Below are 14,344 nucleotides of genomic sequence, written 5' to 3' on the forward strand. Positions count from 1 at the left end.
GTTATGCAAGTTGCCTGAAGAACCTCAGCCTGATCAAGTGCATCTTTGAGGTCTTCTTTCAAACCGTCAAACTGGCTTGACGCACAGCGGGACCAAAGACTCTTTTATTTTTAGCTCTGTCCCATGATACTTAATACGATAATCATGAAGCCTTCTTGACATCAGCAATGTCTGCTGCAAATCCACTTTCATCTTCCTCCTCCATGGCAGCAATGTAGTCAAAAGTGCAATCACATAGCCAGTCATAGCTGTCCTTCAGGGACCTCATTTCAGACCTGAGATCGTGTTCGGTTAAAAGGTCCAGGTTAAACAGAACAACATTAACTTTCTTGCTGAAGATCCCCTGTGCAGAAGACCGTCTCTTCTTTAACTCGCCACAGCCAGCCATCGTGACGATTCGGGTGGTTTCTTGCCTTTTCCGTCGGTTTCTTCACGTATGTACTTCCGGGTCGTAGGGGCAAGATGGCGGCGGTAGACTTCCGGTCGCTAGCGGCTAGTCCCCAAGCAAACGCCGTCTAGTTGCTGCGAACGGCTTATCCTATACCGTCGCACAAAGCAATCACTGATAAAGTCACTCAATCACAGTTGCTGACCAGATGATGACTCCGAGGATGGCGTGATTTGAGTCCGAAGCGTCGTCAAACAGCCGAACGCTCCCGCGGGCTCCGTCTAAACGCTGGCTTGTTGCAGTTGACACTGTCCGGCGTCCGCTTCTCCGTCGCGGGCCGGCTTAGTGTTGTTTACTGTACGGTTTTACTACGCCAACTATTGTTAGCGTAGTAACTCCCACCGCACAGGGTGTGTTTAGCTGGTGAAACAGCGTCTTACTCCATCAACCGGTCACTGTATTGCAAACATTTATTGAATGTGCAACACACACAAGCTAGCTACATTAGCCTTCACACGTAACCGTGTCGTTGCCAGGTAAACAACTGGAAAACAAAATGAACAAACAAAATATTAAAGCACGTACACGTGAAGAACAACACATGTACGTTATAGATGAAATAAATAGGTTTTTAGGTAAACGTCTCTTACCAGCTCAGCCTCACCAGCAAACATCGATAACTGCGCAGAAAGACAGATTCAACCGTAACAGACGCAGACAGGCTTACGTCACGCCCTAGTTTTCACAATTAAAGCCCCAAATACACGCAGAGAAAATAATATAACAACTTAGGATAACCACAGAGTGGTGGCTGGCTGATAATAAGTAATAACACATAAGCAAATACCCCAACACACCCCAAAAGGAGTTTACTCCACACAATATATATATATATATATATATATATATATATATATATATATATATATATATATATATATATATATATATATATACACATAAGGAACAAAAACAACTCTGAATGAACCATTTAACCATGTATTTATGTATCTGTGATGATGTGAGACAACAAGTTACACCAATAACAACATAGGGGTTAATTTCATGATTCTCCTGTGCTTTCTATGTAAGTTATGACCTGCTATCTTCTTTGCTGGCATTTTACATATGAAATGAAACCCTGGCTTATGCAGATACTTGTAGATACTTGTGTAGATACTTGTGAAATCCCTCTGAGAAATTATAAAGTGGTCGTGAGGCCATTTGTTTTGATTGGCAAAACAAAAACAACAGGAATTAGGCAGGAGCTGCTACTAGAGAAAAAGAAGAAGAAGAGACAATGCTGTAAGGCATTTGTGCTCTTCTGAGGTTGACAGCTTTTCCCCTGCAGAATCCCCTTAAGTGTGCTGGATGTCTGTAGTCATAAGCTGCTGGCTTCACATGCAGTAATGCCCAATGCCAGGGATTTTACAGCTAAAACATGAACAAGAGAAGAAAAAGACTCTCCAAACTGGTCCCACGGTAGCACACGAAACAGTTATGAAATGAAAATGATGGATGTGCATCATGGGTTTTGGGACTTCCAGCATTTCTTTATTTTATGCAAGCAGCTTTTAATGCCTGAAACAACCCAATCAACTGAAAGTGGAAGTAAAGGGATAGTAAAAACAGTAAAAAAAATAAAATAAAATAAATAAAATAATGGTGTAGTTTCAAGATGATGTTGGTGTAGAAAAGTACATCAGATGATCAGTTTTATGTTATTAATGTCCTCCAAGACAGAAAAGGAAAGAAATTAGGTCATGTTTTTACACAGAAGTTTCACAGAATTAGATAAGGGTTGTAAAAATTACCACAAATTCCATCAATAAAGAATCTCACTTTGCAAACATTTGAAAATAAGCACAATGTTTTAATGACTTCAGAGACAGTGGGAATATAGCTGTGAAATTCTGATTACAGGGTGTCACTTTTCCTATTTTTATATCATAATCATCATAATAATGTTATGAAATATAAATCTGTGAAAGCACTGGTCTTTAAAAGTATGATTTGAAAGAAACGAAAACCTTTTTCAACTCCAAAAACACATATCTATATCACTTCATCTCTGACATTATACTCCAGCCATAGACCATTGTCAGCTTTCATCCCTGATCACATGACCTGTGCAGAGGAAATGCTTGTTGGTGGTTTAACATGAACATAGCTGGCCAACTATTACCGGCTCAACTGCTACAGCTAGATTTTTGTGTTTAAAAGAAATAGTGAACGGTGCTGTGCTTTTGGATGTTCCAATCAATATTGCAAGGATAAGATTTTTATTTCCCAGACTGCCTGCTGACCCTGAACCATGAGCTAGATGGGTTGTTGCAATCAAACAAGATAACTGGAAGCCATCGGAGAGCTCTTGGCTGTGCACGAAGCACTTTGTTGGTGTTAAGCACCAACAAACACCTTCAATCGCCAGTTTGATCACAATATAATATATTGATTTAATAGATGGCTATTCAATGTTTGCCAGTATCTCAAATTCAGTCGCAATCTGATTCTGAATAAATTCAATTGAATATCACTGGTAATTTGTCGTGGAGCAGATAAAGAGGCAGGAGGCAGAATAAATGCTGAGAAGTGTATTTTAATATGCTGAGGAACAACTGGGAAGAAACTCAAACAATGAACTGACAAGTGACAACTAAAACCAACTGATGTGTATACACAGAAAACACAACAAGACTCAGGTGGAAAGGAAAAGCTAAACTGAGCACAGGTGAACCAATGAACAGGAAACAAAGCTAGACAGAAAACACAAGGAAAGCTAGAAGATAAAAACAGGAGAGAACTAAAAACTACATACACAAACACCCACATTAGGACATAATTGAACTCTGTCATTTTCATTCCTATTAAATTAACAAAAAGCAATTAGAATATCATTAAATGTTTTTATTCCCCAGCTCAAGTATTTAAATAAATTAATTAAAAACAAAGACAGATTAGTAATAAACAAACATGTCAGGGGGAAGTCAAAATAGTTATTTTCAAAATAAGAATGCATTTGATATTGTAAATGTCATTGCACTGATTTTTTTTTGGGAATGTTTGCATTTTGGATCAATATCATTGGCTCATTGACCACATGATTGACACACCCCTAGTGTTAAGCAACAAAATGAAAAAGATGTATCACACAATGTAAATGTGACTGCGGTAAAGCTGGTTGGATATTCAACAAATTCAATCTTTCCTGTGGCGTGAATAAGCGATAAAACCCAGCTAGGTGTCCATTATCAGAAATTAAGTGGCGTTCACCAGGTCTTCTTGTTCAACATCAATGTCTGACCTCACAAATGTGTTTCTAGAGGAACGGTAAAAAAAAAAAAAAATCCCACAAACACACTCCTAAACCTTGTGGAAAGTTTTCCCAAAAAACATGAAGATGTTATAACTTCAAAGGGTGGACCGACATCAATGGGGAAAAAATACTTTTGGCAATATAGTGTATGTTCTGAACTGGTTTGGAAGTGGGAATCCTACTGGCGCCATCCACGATGAAAAACAGTTAACAAGTAGCTAGATTTATTCTACCCAACGTGACAATATAACAAACAAATATCTTTCAGAATGGTCTACATCATCATAATGAATACGGTGTCAAGATGATATAAACAAGACTGCATGCTGTTTATATAAATAATCACTGTGATTCTGAACAAAAACATCCACTTGTCCTTTAAACTTTTAACTTTTCCTGTCTGTATTTTATGATATAAAAAAGCAGCATTCTTGTTCTTGCATACCAAGTTATTATTTTTAACTCTGAAAGCTATTTTAAAATCTAACGATAGTTAAACATCACAAGTATCTTCAAATTTAATCACAACCTTATGTCCATTTATGACTTCTATCTTTATCTACTCCTCAGCTGAACTGGTACACAGGGTTTAGATTATTTCCGGTTACACTTTACAACTAAGAATTCACAGGGACAACTGGTCAATATTTTATTGTTACCTTATTCATACAACCAAATTACCCTCTTAACTCATGTGCTGTAAAGAGATAATTTCCACCTGTATCACTGAGATGGTCTTGGAGACACTGATGATCCAGTAAATGACCTGGTGTCTGTCAGTTTGGAGGGAAATTCAGGGCAATCATACAATTTGAAAAAGAAAGAAACAGAGAGGTGAAGATTAGATTCATCTAAGAGAACTGCAGAAATCTTCAATCTCTGATTTGTTAAAGTTGAACTTTTTAAAAATCATTGTCTCTACAGGCCAACTAAGTGTTTTATGTTTTGTTAAAGACAAACAACTTTGGAATATGACACACACAGCACAGTGCTGAGACAGAAAGGTGTTTACCTTTCAGTTACATTTTAAAGCAATATCATAACACCTTTGAAGTCACTTAAAAAGAAGAAAAATTACTTTTTTAACTGAATAATTTTTCATGGTTTGGGAATGAAGGATATAACTACTGCAGTTCAGCTTTTCAACACTCTGGTTATTGTTTAATGTTTCCTCACAACTCTCTTTCATTTTCAATAGGTCTTTAGCACTGAAATATGGCTTCTGTGCATAACACAGTCTCAGGTTATATTCCTGAATGGTAGACAGTATTGAGTAAAATTGATTTTCCAAAGTGCTCCTTTCTCCATATGGCTGTATTGATCATGGTGGCAAGACTATTTTGTACACAATGATGACTGAGGGCTCCATGGTGAATAATGATTTCATTTTGGCCTTTACCTTCATAGCCTCTAAATCACTATAAATTAACAAGAAATTACTGCTTATTTTTTCTTTGTTTTAGCTTTCACATATTGAAAACTTATTCTTGAACAAATAATGTTTTGTTTTTCTTTTTCTTTTTCTTTTTTTGGGGGGGGGGGGGGGGGGGGGGGGGGGGTGCTGGGACAAAGTGATGAGCCATGACGAGTCTTTGCTCAAAAAGACTCATATTTAAGCAAAGGATCTTTTATAGCCAACCCTGGCACCCTTACCTGTCATTGATTAATCTGCTCATTAAATACTCCTCAATGACACTGGTTTTCTATAAAGGGTTGAGACTTTCACCCTTTTGTTTTAAGTGATTTTGGGATCAAGTTCTATGTTTGTTCATTTTCTTTTATAAATAGTAACCAAAAAAAAAGGAAAGAAAGAAAGAAGACTAAGGAAAACGGAACAACACAAGAAACATTAAACTATTTTTATGACTTGGATCTGGATCTAAAAATCTCGTATTTTAGATAACTTTCAACCCTTTCTGGAAATAGAGATTTCGTATCACAAAATATTGTGAAAATGACCATCTGCTGTAAACAAGTAAATTCAGCATGCATCAGACGTTTTAACGTTTTGAAAGGCTTATCCAAATAAAAAAGGAAGCTCACTGTTGGAGCAGCAAGCACCACTTTATCAAAAAAGGATAAAACTTGATCACATATTTTCTGACTATTTGGGAAACGGAAGTAAAGCATTCCCAGAACAGAACCAATAAGGTGTCATTGCGGAGACCTTTCCTCTGTATACTTCTATTTATTTTAAACACAGCTGTAAGGTATAAGCCAAAGTGGACTAAAAAGTACAAAATAGATAGAGAAATAGTTAGAAAGTAGAATAAACTATTACAGCCTACTCAGTAAAAGTAATGTAAGGTAACTCAGGCCGCTTGTACAGTAAATTCAGTTAATTGACTCACACGCTTGATTTTAAAGCTCCATAAAGCAGGTTTGAGTAAACAGTAAAGTACTAATGAAAGCTTTCACAGGTTGACCTCCTTTACTTAATCTAAATGAATAAATATATTCTTTGTAAACACGCGCGCGCATTTTTGTGCGTGCGCATCAACTGCGAGGGAAAGAGGGAACGTGAGAAAGAAAGAGAAGAGAAAAGGGAGAGAGAGCGTGACTGGGCAAACGGTTCCGTTGATTTATGCCTAAAATCACTGAAATGTCTTCAGTGTAAACTGTTTAATTTATGTTCCACCATGATATCCTTCGATTTTATTACTTTTATCAGCAGAGAATGAATTTTGAGACGGAATTTCTGCTCACTCAGCGTCTAATCAGGACCAAGGACAGCGCCAGATTTCGCTGGAGCTCTGCGTCAGGTCGCTTGCCTCGCTGCCGGAGATTTGAGACGTACTGACGAATTCTCCAAACAAGACTCCAACCTGATGATCAGCTCCTTTACCTACTCATCAACATTTTTTTCTTTTGCTAATTTGCTGATTTTAATTTCCAAACAATCCGCAGCTTGAGCACTTACATGCGCAAATATCAAACCAACATGTCTGGCGCACGGACGAAGGATTATTTTTCCAAGACGCACATCAGCTGGATCAGGGCATGACTTTGCTAAACATCTTTGGAAAAATAAGCTAAAATGTCTGGAGAATTTACCGACATTATTGAAGAAGGCTTAATAGTCACTATTGCTACGTCTCTCAACTTTACCTGCAGTTTGAACTCGAGCAACTGCTCTCCCAGTGACTTCCACACGTCGGACTTGGGGAAAACTGATTTCGTTGGAGATGGCGCCGCTGCTGTGAGGATTACCATCTCTGTCATTTACTCCCTAGTTTGTGCACTTGGTCTTGTGGGGAACTTGTTGGTGTTGTACCTCATGAAGTCTAAACAAGTGTGGAGGAAATCATCAATTAATCTTTTCGTAACAAGTTTGGCAGTGACTGACTTCCAGTTTGTCCTGACTCTGCCGTTCTGGGCAGTGGAAAACGCGCTGGACTTTACCTGGCCCTTTGGCAAAGCTATGTGCAAAATAGTTTCCTATGTGACAGCTATGAATATGTACGCCAGTGTTTTTTTCCTGACAGCCATGAGTGTGGTGAGGTACTGGTCTCTCGCCTCGGCACTTAAAGGCAGGCGACGGCGGACGCACTGCTGCTCCGCGCGCTCCATGACTGTCATCATCTGGTTTGCCGCTGTCTCCGCCGCTCTTCCGCACGCGGTTTTCTCCACCACCGCGACGGTTTCCGGCGAGGACCTGTGCCTCGTTAAGTTCCCGGAAGCCAACGGAACGGTGCAGTTTTGGCTGGGACTGTATCACTCACAGAAAGTGCTGCTTGGTTTTGTGGTGCCTTTGGGAATCATCACAGCCTGTTATCTGCTCCTTTTGCGCTTTATCACCTCCAAAAACATCAACACCTCCAGCGCAAAACGACGCGCCAAGGTCACGAGGTCTGTCACCATTGTGGTTTTGTCCTTTTTCCTCTGCTGGCTACCCAACCAAGCGCTGACTGTCTGGGGCATCCTCGTTAAACTCAACGTGGTTCATTTCAGTTATGAATATTACACCATGCAAGTGTATGTGTTCCCCGTATCCGTGTGCCTGGCGCACTCCAACAGCTGCTTGAATCCCATCCTGTATTGCCTGATGCGACGGGAGTTCAGAAAAGCGCTGAAAAATCTCTTCTGGCGCATGGCTTCTCCTACCCTGACCACCATAAGGCCGATCACAGCTTCTACAAAGCCAGAGATCGACGAGCAAGGGCAGGTGCTGGTACCCGGTAACGCATCAGGGACGCCAGCTGTGATGTTTTTTCCTCCGGGGACTGTGGTTTACAATGACAGGCGAGACCTGCCGCAAAACAGCACGTAGTCTAATGTGACAGGTCAAGTTTTAAACCCATTTGATTGCTGTGCCCATATTCATTTATGTTAATCGCCACAGTTCTTGCCCCGCATGCATCCAGAGAGCTTAAGAAGTTGAAGTTGGATCTGCATTTCTTTTCAAAGGGGAGATAAACTTAAGGAACTTATCAGTCATTGTGACTCATACTCGTCCAGAGAAACGGTACTGTGGTCTCATCAAGCCTGTGGTCTACTTTCTATCACTGTTGAGACAAATTCTTGTAAATGCCAGAAAAGGAAATATTTCAACTGTAGTTCAAAGGTGTCAAAAATATTTAATGTGCCAGTAAAGTGCTTCAACAAACTGCAGCATTTGCTGCTTTCTCTCTTTCTTCAGGATGAGATTTGTCTTGAAGTGCACATCAAGCTCATTTTCACATTACAGGAAAAAAAAAAAGATGAGTCGGTCAAGCTTCATTATTGATCCTGGATTTGGGGAAAGAAATCCAGCAAAGGGTAAATTACTCTGCCAGAATGAGCTGTTAGGAAAACTTGGACTGTATAGACAGGGGATTGTAAGTATGAGGAAAAGTCATTTTACACTTTCTGTGTAATATTTCAACAATAAATGAACCAGCTGAAACTTATTTGATTAAAAGCCCCTCAATCTTTTATCTTCATGCCTCTAATACGTGTCAACACAGTGACAAAGCCAAATGAAAACTGCATTCCTTGTGGAAAATCACGGCTCTCTTTAGAAATAATTGGCCTTGGTCACAGGACTTGGCTATTAATTTAGTACACCAGAACAATTTGTCATGTGGGAATCTGACACAGTGTGCACAAACACACTGGTGTTTTGAGCATTCATCTGTAAAATAGACTGGGATTGATATCAGGATCAGAGATTCATTTGCAGCAATAAGCAATCTTTCAGAGAGTAGCTACTGTCTCCATCTATTGTCCGTGGTAATGAACAGGACCTTTTAATGTGATCCAATAGAAAGCAGTACCAGAAAATGTATTTATTTAACATTTTTTCTGTAACTCGATTCCTCTTTTCAATCAAATGTCACAGGAACAACAGCCACAGATTAAAACTGACCTCTGAAGCTCTACCAGTTTCACATACTTTAGCTGTCACTTTTGACATTTACAAGCACCACAAGTTGACAAGAGTGGTAACACTCTTTGAAATGTGAGCAAATTACTGATCTGTCTTCTTCCAGAGCCTGAAGACAGAGACAGAAATGTTGTATAATGAAGGGCAAAGAAGGACAACTTCACAGCGCTCCAGTAAAAAGCTTAAACAGAGAGAGCACTGGACAATCACTCATGTGTTCCCTCATTTTTTCCTGTTTGTCTCATATTTGTGATTTTTTTTTAAAGAACTAGTCTACTTCTCACTTTGCAGAAGTTACTTTGTCTATAAATTTTACAAATGCAAAAAAGAAAAAAAAAACTCCCTTATATGATTAATGAAGAATGAAAAATCTTCACAACACAGTTGAATTACTCTTTTAAAAATGTTTAAGCATGGTTACTCATTCCCTCTGAATGACAAATACAGAATTAATGCATTTCTTTTCGTTTGAAACATTGGTGGACCAAGAGTCCCTGAATAATTCTAACAATCCTAACATTTATCAGTCTTCCATGAGCAATGACAACAGTGCATTTGGAGGCTATTTCACAGTTTGTGTTGATATCTGAACATTTTTCAAGACTGCAAGAAGAAAACATAAGAAAACGTGGTTCCAAGTGTGAAATACAGTTCGCTGAGAAATGAAAGAAACAACAGCATTCCAATGATTATGTCTACATGTGTATATTTTGTGTATTTATAAGCAGTTAATTAAAATTCATATTTATTTTCTCTCATCGTCACTGAAAACACTAGAGGGCACAGTTGTAAGTCAGAATGAAGAGTTCTCAGTGGTCATTGATTGCAGCTTAACAGAGGGATATGTGTAAGTCAGACAGAATGGGAGTCAATCACAGAACAAAGTATTACATCAGATCAACAACACACATTTCACACACATCATTTATTGCCACACAGCAGTTAACTATTCTAAAAGACTAAGAAACATCATCACCTTACACATAACTTGGCATCAGTGGATATCATTGTGTCTGATGGGATTTATTTGATTTCTGTCATTTCAGGCCACACACCCGCATGCTGCCATTATCTGGTGTCTTAGCCCTCTGTCAACAGGTTGCAGCCTCAAAACAGTAAAAACAGAAAGAAAAGATAGAGGGATTTGTGACTAACAAGGGAGCAAAGAACCATAAGACTAACTTATCTGGATTAAAAGGTACAACTAAGAGGGTTTCATTTGGACTGAATTTTTATGTTTCAGAATATGCCTTTAATAAAGGAACATGTTATTTGTTTTTATCAGTCACAAATAAACTCAGTGAAGTTTTCACATGTGTGGAAAGAGTTTTAGGGGTCATGACTGATTTTCAAAGTAGTTGTTATGTCAGAAATTCCTGCTTGTACACTTACAAAACTATCTTAAATGAAATATTTTCAATTTAGCAGATGAAATAACACTCTGCATAACCCTCAAGCAAACCTCAAGCACCAACAGCAATAAAAACATTTTCCCTGTGAGTAAATTTTTGTACCATTTCCTGCATTTTTGTCCTAATAAAAAGTCACGCTTCTTTATCAAAAGTTATCTAAATATGATATTAAAAGTTGTTACATTAAAATAATCTCCCAGGGCTATACATTTTTTATATGTTACTCAACCCCTACAGTTGAAACTGCCCCACTTAGCATGCACAGATCAATAAGCCTTTCTCCATCTACACTGCTTGTTTGCATATTCATATTCACCTTCAGAAACCTTCAAACTTCTCAATATTGCACTAAGTTAGAAGGCTGAAATAGCCACACATGCTTGAAGCAGGAAACATCCAGAGAGAGGAGAACTGTACAGCAGTACTCCACAACCAATGGGCCTTGAGCCAGCTCCAAATCAGGAAGCATTTGGTTCTGGTCTGCAAGTAGTTGTGCAAAAGAAGTACAAAGCACTGTAGAGCTTAAATATGTCTCCACTGGAACTGTGAGTTGTGCAAGTGCTCATGTTTCAAGAACTAAACTGATGGCTGGCTTACCGCCTGCTTAACTGGGACACACTACAGCCAGTCTCCCATTTTCCATCAATAGTACCTTGTAGTTGTTCTGACACAGGTTCTGACAGCTGATTCAGTCCAGGATGTTGTGATGAGTTGAAATACTTTTATCCATGTGTAGAAAATATGTGCTTGCGTATGCTGTTAAACTCTACTTAGATGATAAGAAGGTACACATGGCCTCAGTATCTTCCATTGTGTTATTGTGCTAATTAGCTTTGTGCAGATTGCCTTTAGTTGAGTGTAAAGTGGCAAGAGTTGGTACTATATGACCGAAAAGGAGGCTGGAAGGATGGGGTTAGTTGGTAAAATTATAGTTACAAGAAAGTAATCCATCCAGGGTCCATAAACATGAGGAGCTGGAGCCACTGATGAAAGAAGTGGTAGATTCATGCAGGTGAGCACAGTTTTAGCAGTCTTGAATTACGTGAGCAAGACAGTAGGTGTGCAAACAGACAAAAGAATAAGTGATGAGCTGAGCTGCAAAAATGCATTTACTATTCCATGAAAAGTATCATCTCTTGACCTTGGCACCATCATCTTCAAAATGTTTAGCATTATTTCGATGAAATATGCACGGGTTTCCATGACAATGGATGGGAGCACATTTTGATCTAAAACCTGTGCACACCTTTCAGCGCTGATGGTGCTTTTCTAGATGTGCAATTGTAAGTTTCTTGGGCACTAATGGAGCCCCACACCAACAGAGATGCAGGTTTTGAAAAGCCAGATGGTCCATCTCTCATTGTTAATGCAAAGGATACACCATCCATTATTTAAGAAAAAAAAACTTGTTGTTTACCCGCAGATTTAGCCTGAAGATATGATAGATAAGCACACTGTGTTTGCACTAGTTTGAGACTTTGTCCATAAAATAGCTAATTCTAATGATCACTTTCTGTCTGTCCTAGTTTAAGCTGCTCGTGAAGCCATATTGGCACCCATATGCAGATGGATGTAGTTTTATTTCTATCATAATCCAAAAGTAAAGAGGGAGGGAATTTGATTTAAATTACTTTTTCACCAACAAAAATGATCCCCAGACTTAGATGCAGAAATAATGAGTCTTTCAATGCTCCTCTGTTTTAAAACAAACCAAAAAAATCATGTGACAGCAATTATACTCTGCAGCTGGAGCCATGTAAAGGGTAGTAACCCCTAAAAACCATTTAGGTGGCAGCTTTGGAGCCAAGCTTGGAGTGCAAACCATCCAAATCAGAGTTTTAGAGAGTTTTAGATAGGCACGTTGTGAAATGGGAAAAAACAAAAGAATAAACAACAACTCAATTTTCGACATTGAAAACACAATTTTCTGTTTTTCATTTAGATTATTTCAGGCTTCTTAGCTGTGCCCCCAGGTAGAAAAGTGACACAGAAGCCAGTCCAGAGTTAATTAGAGCGATACATTGCAATAAAGTTAATTTGTGAGATTAAAAAACGTGTGGAATTTTTTTCCCAGCCAGTCAATTGTTCCGTCTACCCTACCTACTATGTAAAAAAAAAAAAAAAAAGAAAGAAAGAAAAAAACAGTTTTTGGAATAAGTCTAAAGTTAATTATGAACACTTAAAAATGCAAACACTCTTTATATCACATAAAACACTGAAAGTAAAAATGTATCAAGGTGGGGTTTTGAGCCTAGCAGTAAGAAAATGTTACCCTTTTGTAAGTTCTAGTCATTGTAATAAATCTGTTATTTTAGTGATACAGAATATGAATCCTACACATTTGCTTTAGCTCACTAATTATATAATGTTGTGATGAATGTGTCCTCATTGCTTCTTGCAGTTAATAAGGAACCGAATGTTGATTTCCAACAGTTAACATCTATAACCATGTTTTTTTTTTAAATTATTATTGACAATTTATTTCAAACAATGAGCAATTTAATGAAGGAACGATGTTAACAATAAGTTGCAGCTAGTTTAAAAGGAGAAGATTAGTTGGCCAACATAAAGTGTGTGCCAGATAATCATAGCGTAACCATCCAGGTTATACAGATGGAACATGATAAACTCTTGCATTTGTAACCTCAACAGGCACTCCACATATGTTGTAAGTTGCATATTTTTTTAAAACTCTTTTAACAGAAAAGAGAACAGCAAATCACATGTGTATATCAGTCTTGCAGACTTCTCAATACTGCTGCTCTTGTTCACAGTTTGTTCTTGCGTCAGATGGCTGAACACATCAGTAATTATGATCGAAGACCAGCTCATTATAGTGTTTTCTGTTACAATGGGTTTTAGTTTTTCTTTGAAAGATGAACTACTTTTCCTGTCTATCAGACAGAACTGATCATTAGCTTCCCAGAAGAGCTTGTTTAAGGGAAACTATTGAATATTACTAAGCAAGACACATTTCCATGCAATGTGGAAAAAGCAAGATATTTTCTGCAAATGAAAAGTGTGAAATAATGCCATATTTTACACAGGGAACGAAAACATTGGACATGAGATGAAAAAGGTTTAAAGAAGGTGTGTATTGTAGAGAGGAAATGGGTTGTTTTGGACCAAGGTGCCAGGGAAAGCCAGCAGCGACGCCTGGAAAACCCACAGGACACCAACCCTGGAGGACCTGGACTGAAGATCCCTGTCCTGTATACTATGAAAAATACAACAGGTTTATATTTTCAGTTCTTGTTGTGAAATAGTTTTGGAATAGTTTATTTTGAATTATTTGTATTTGCATCATTTTATTCATCATTGGTCCTATTTGTTCAGCTTCCCCCCACAGTGCAGTGACGTGTATGATTAATTGGTTAGAATAGGTGTAAATTCTTCCTCAGGAATGACTGGGAGGAAGAGTGTTTTTTTTTTTTTTTTTTTTTGTCTCTCCATGTAGGTCCTGCAATGCACTAGCAACCTGTTGGGCAGCTTCCCTGCAACCCTGACCTGGAATAAGTGGCATTGAAAAATTAATTAAGGGATGGATTAGTTAGTTCAATATGTAATTCACAAAGTAATTCGATATATTTGTTCGTTTTATTTTTATTTGTTTCTCTTTGTTTAAATATTTTTAACTCAATTAATGAAAATAAAAATAAATAAAATTCTTTGTCATCCAACAAACTCACAATTACAGTAGTTTAAAGATGTGTGTGCAGTGCACTTGGCTATACGTATATTTACAAGTAATTCCCACGAGGAAAGTTGGAAATAGCAGAATGATGTAACACCACATAACCTTCCCTTTATAAACCTCTGACTTGTTTTCATGGCACAATGACATGTAATTTGTATATTTGTCA

The 14,344-nt window shown here is 38.1% G+C and overlaps 1 protein-coding gene across 1 annotated transcript; it reads left to right on the plus strand.

Annotated features, from left to right (window-relative positions):
• Window positions 1-6,741: 6,741 nt before the first annotated feature.
• Window positions 6,742-7,974, plus strand: rxfp3 (relaxin family peptide receptor 3; the record flags this gene model as incomplete). The annotated part of the gene is made up of 1 exon (XM_079257032.1): window positions 6,742-7,974. One exon carries the CDS (start codon window positions 6,742-6,744, stop codon window positions 7,972-7,974), a length of 1,233 nt encoding a protein of 410 aa, XP_079113158.1.
• Between the last annotated feature and the right edge of the window lie 6,370 nt (window positions 7,975-14,344).

Source organism: Telmatherina bonti (assembly GCF_933228915.1).
Source record: "Telmatherina bonti genome assembly, chromosome: 17".
Lineage (NCBI taxonomy): Eukaryota > Metazoa > Chordata > Actinopteri > Atheriniformes > Telmatherinidae > Telmatherina > Telmatherina bonti.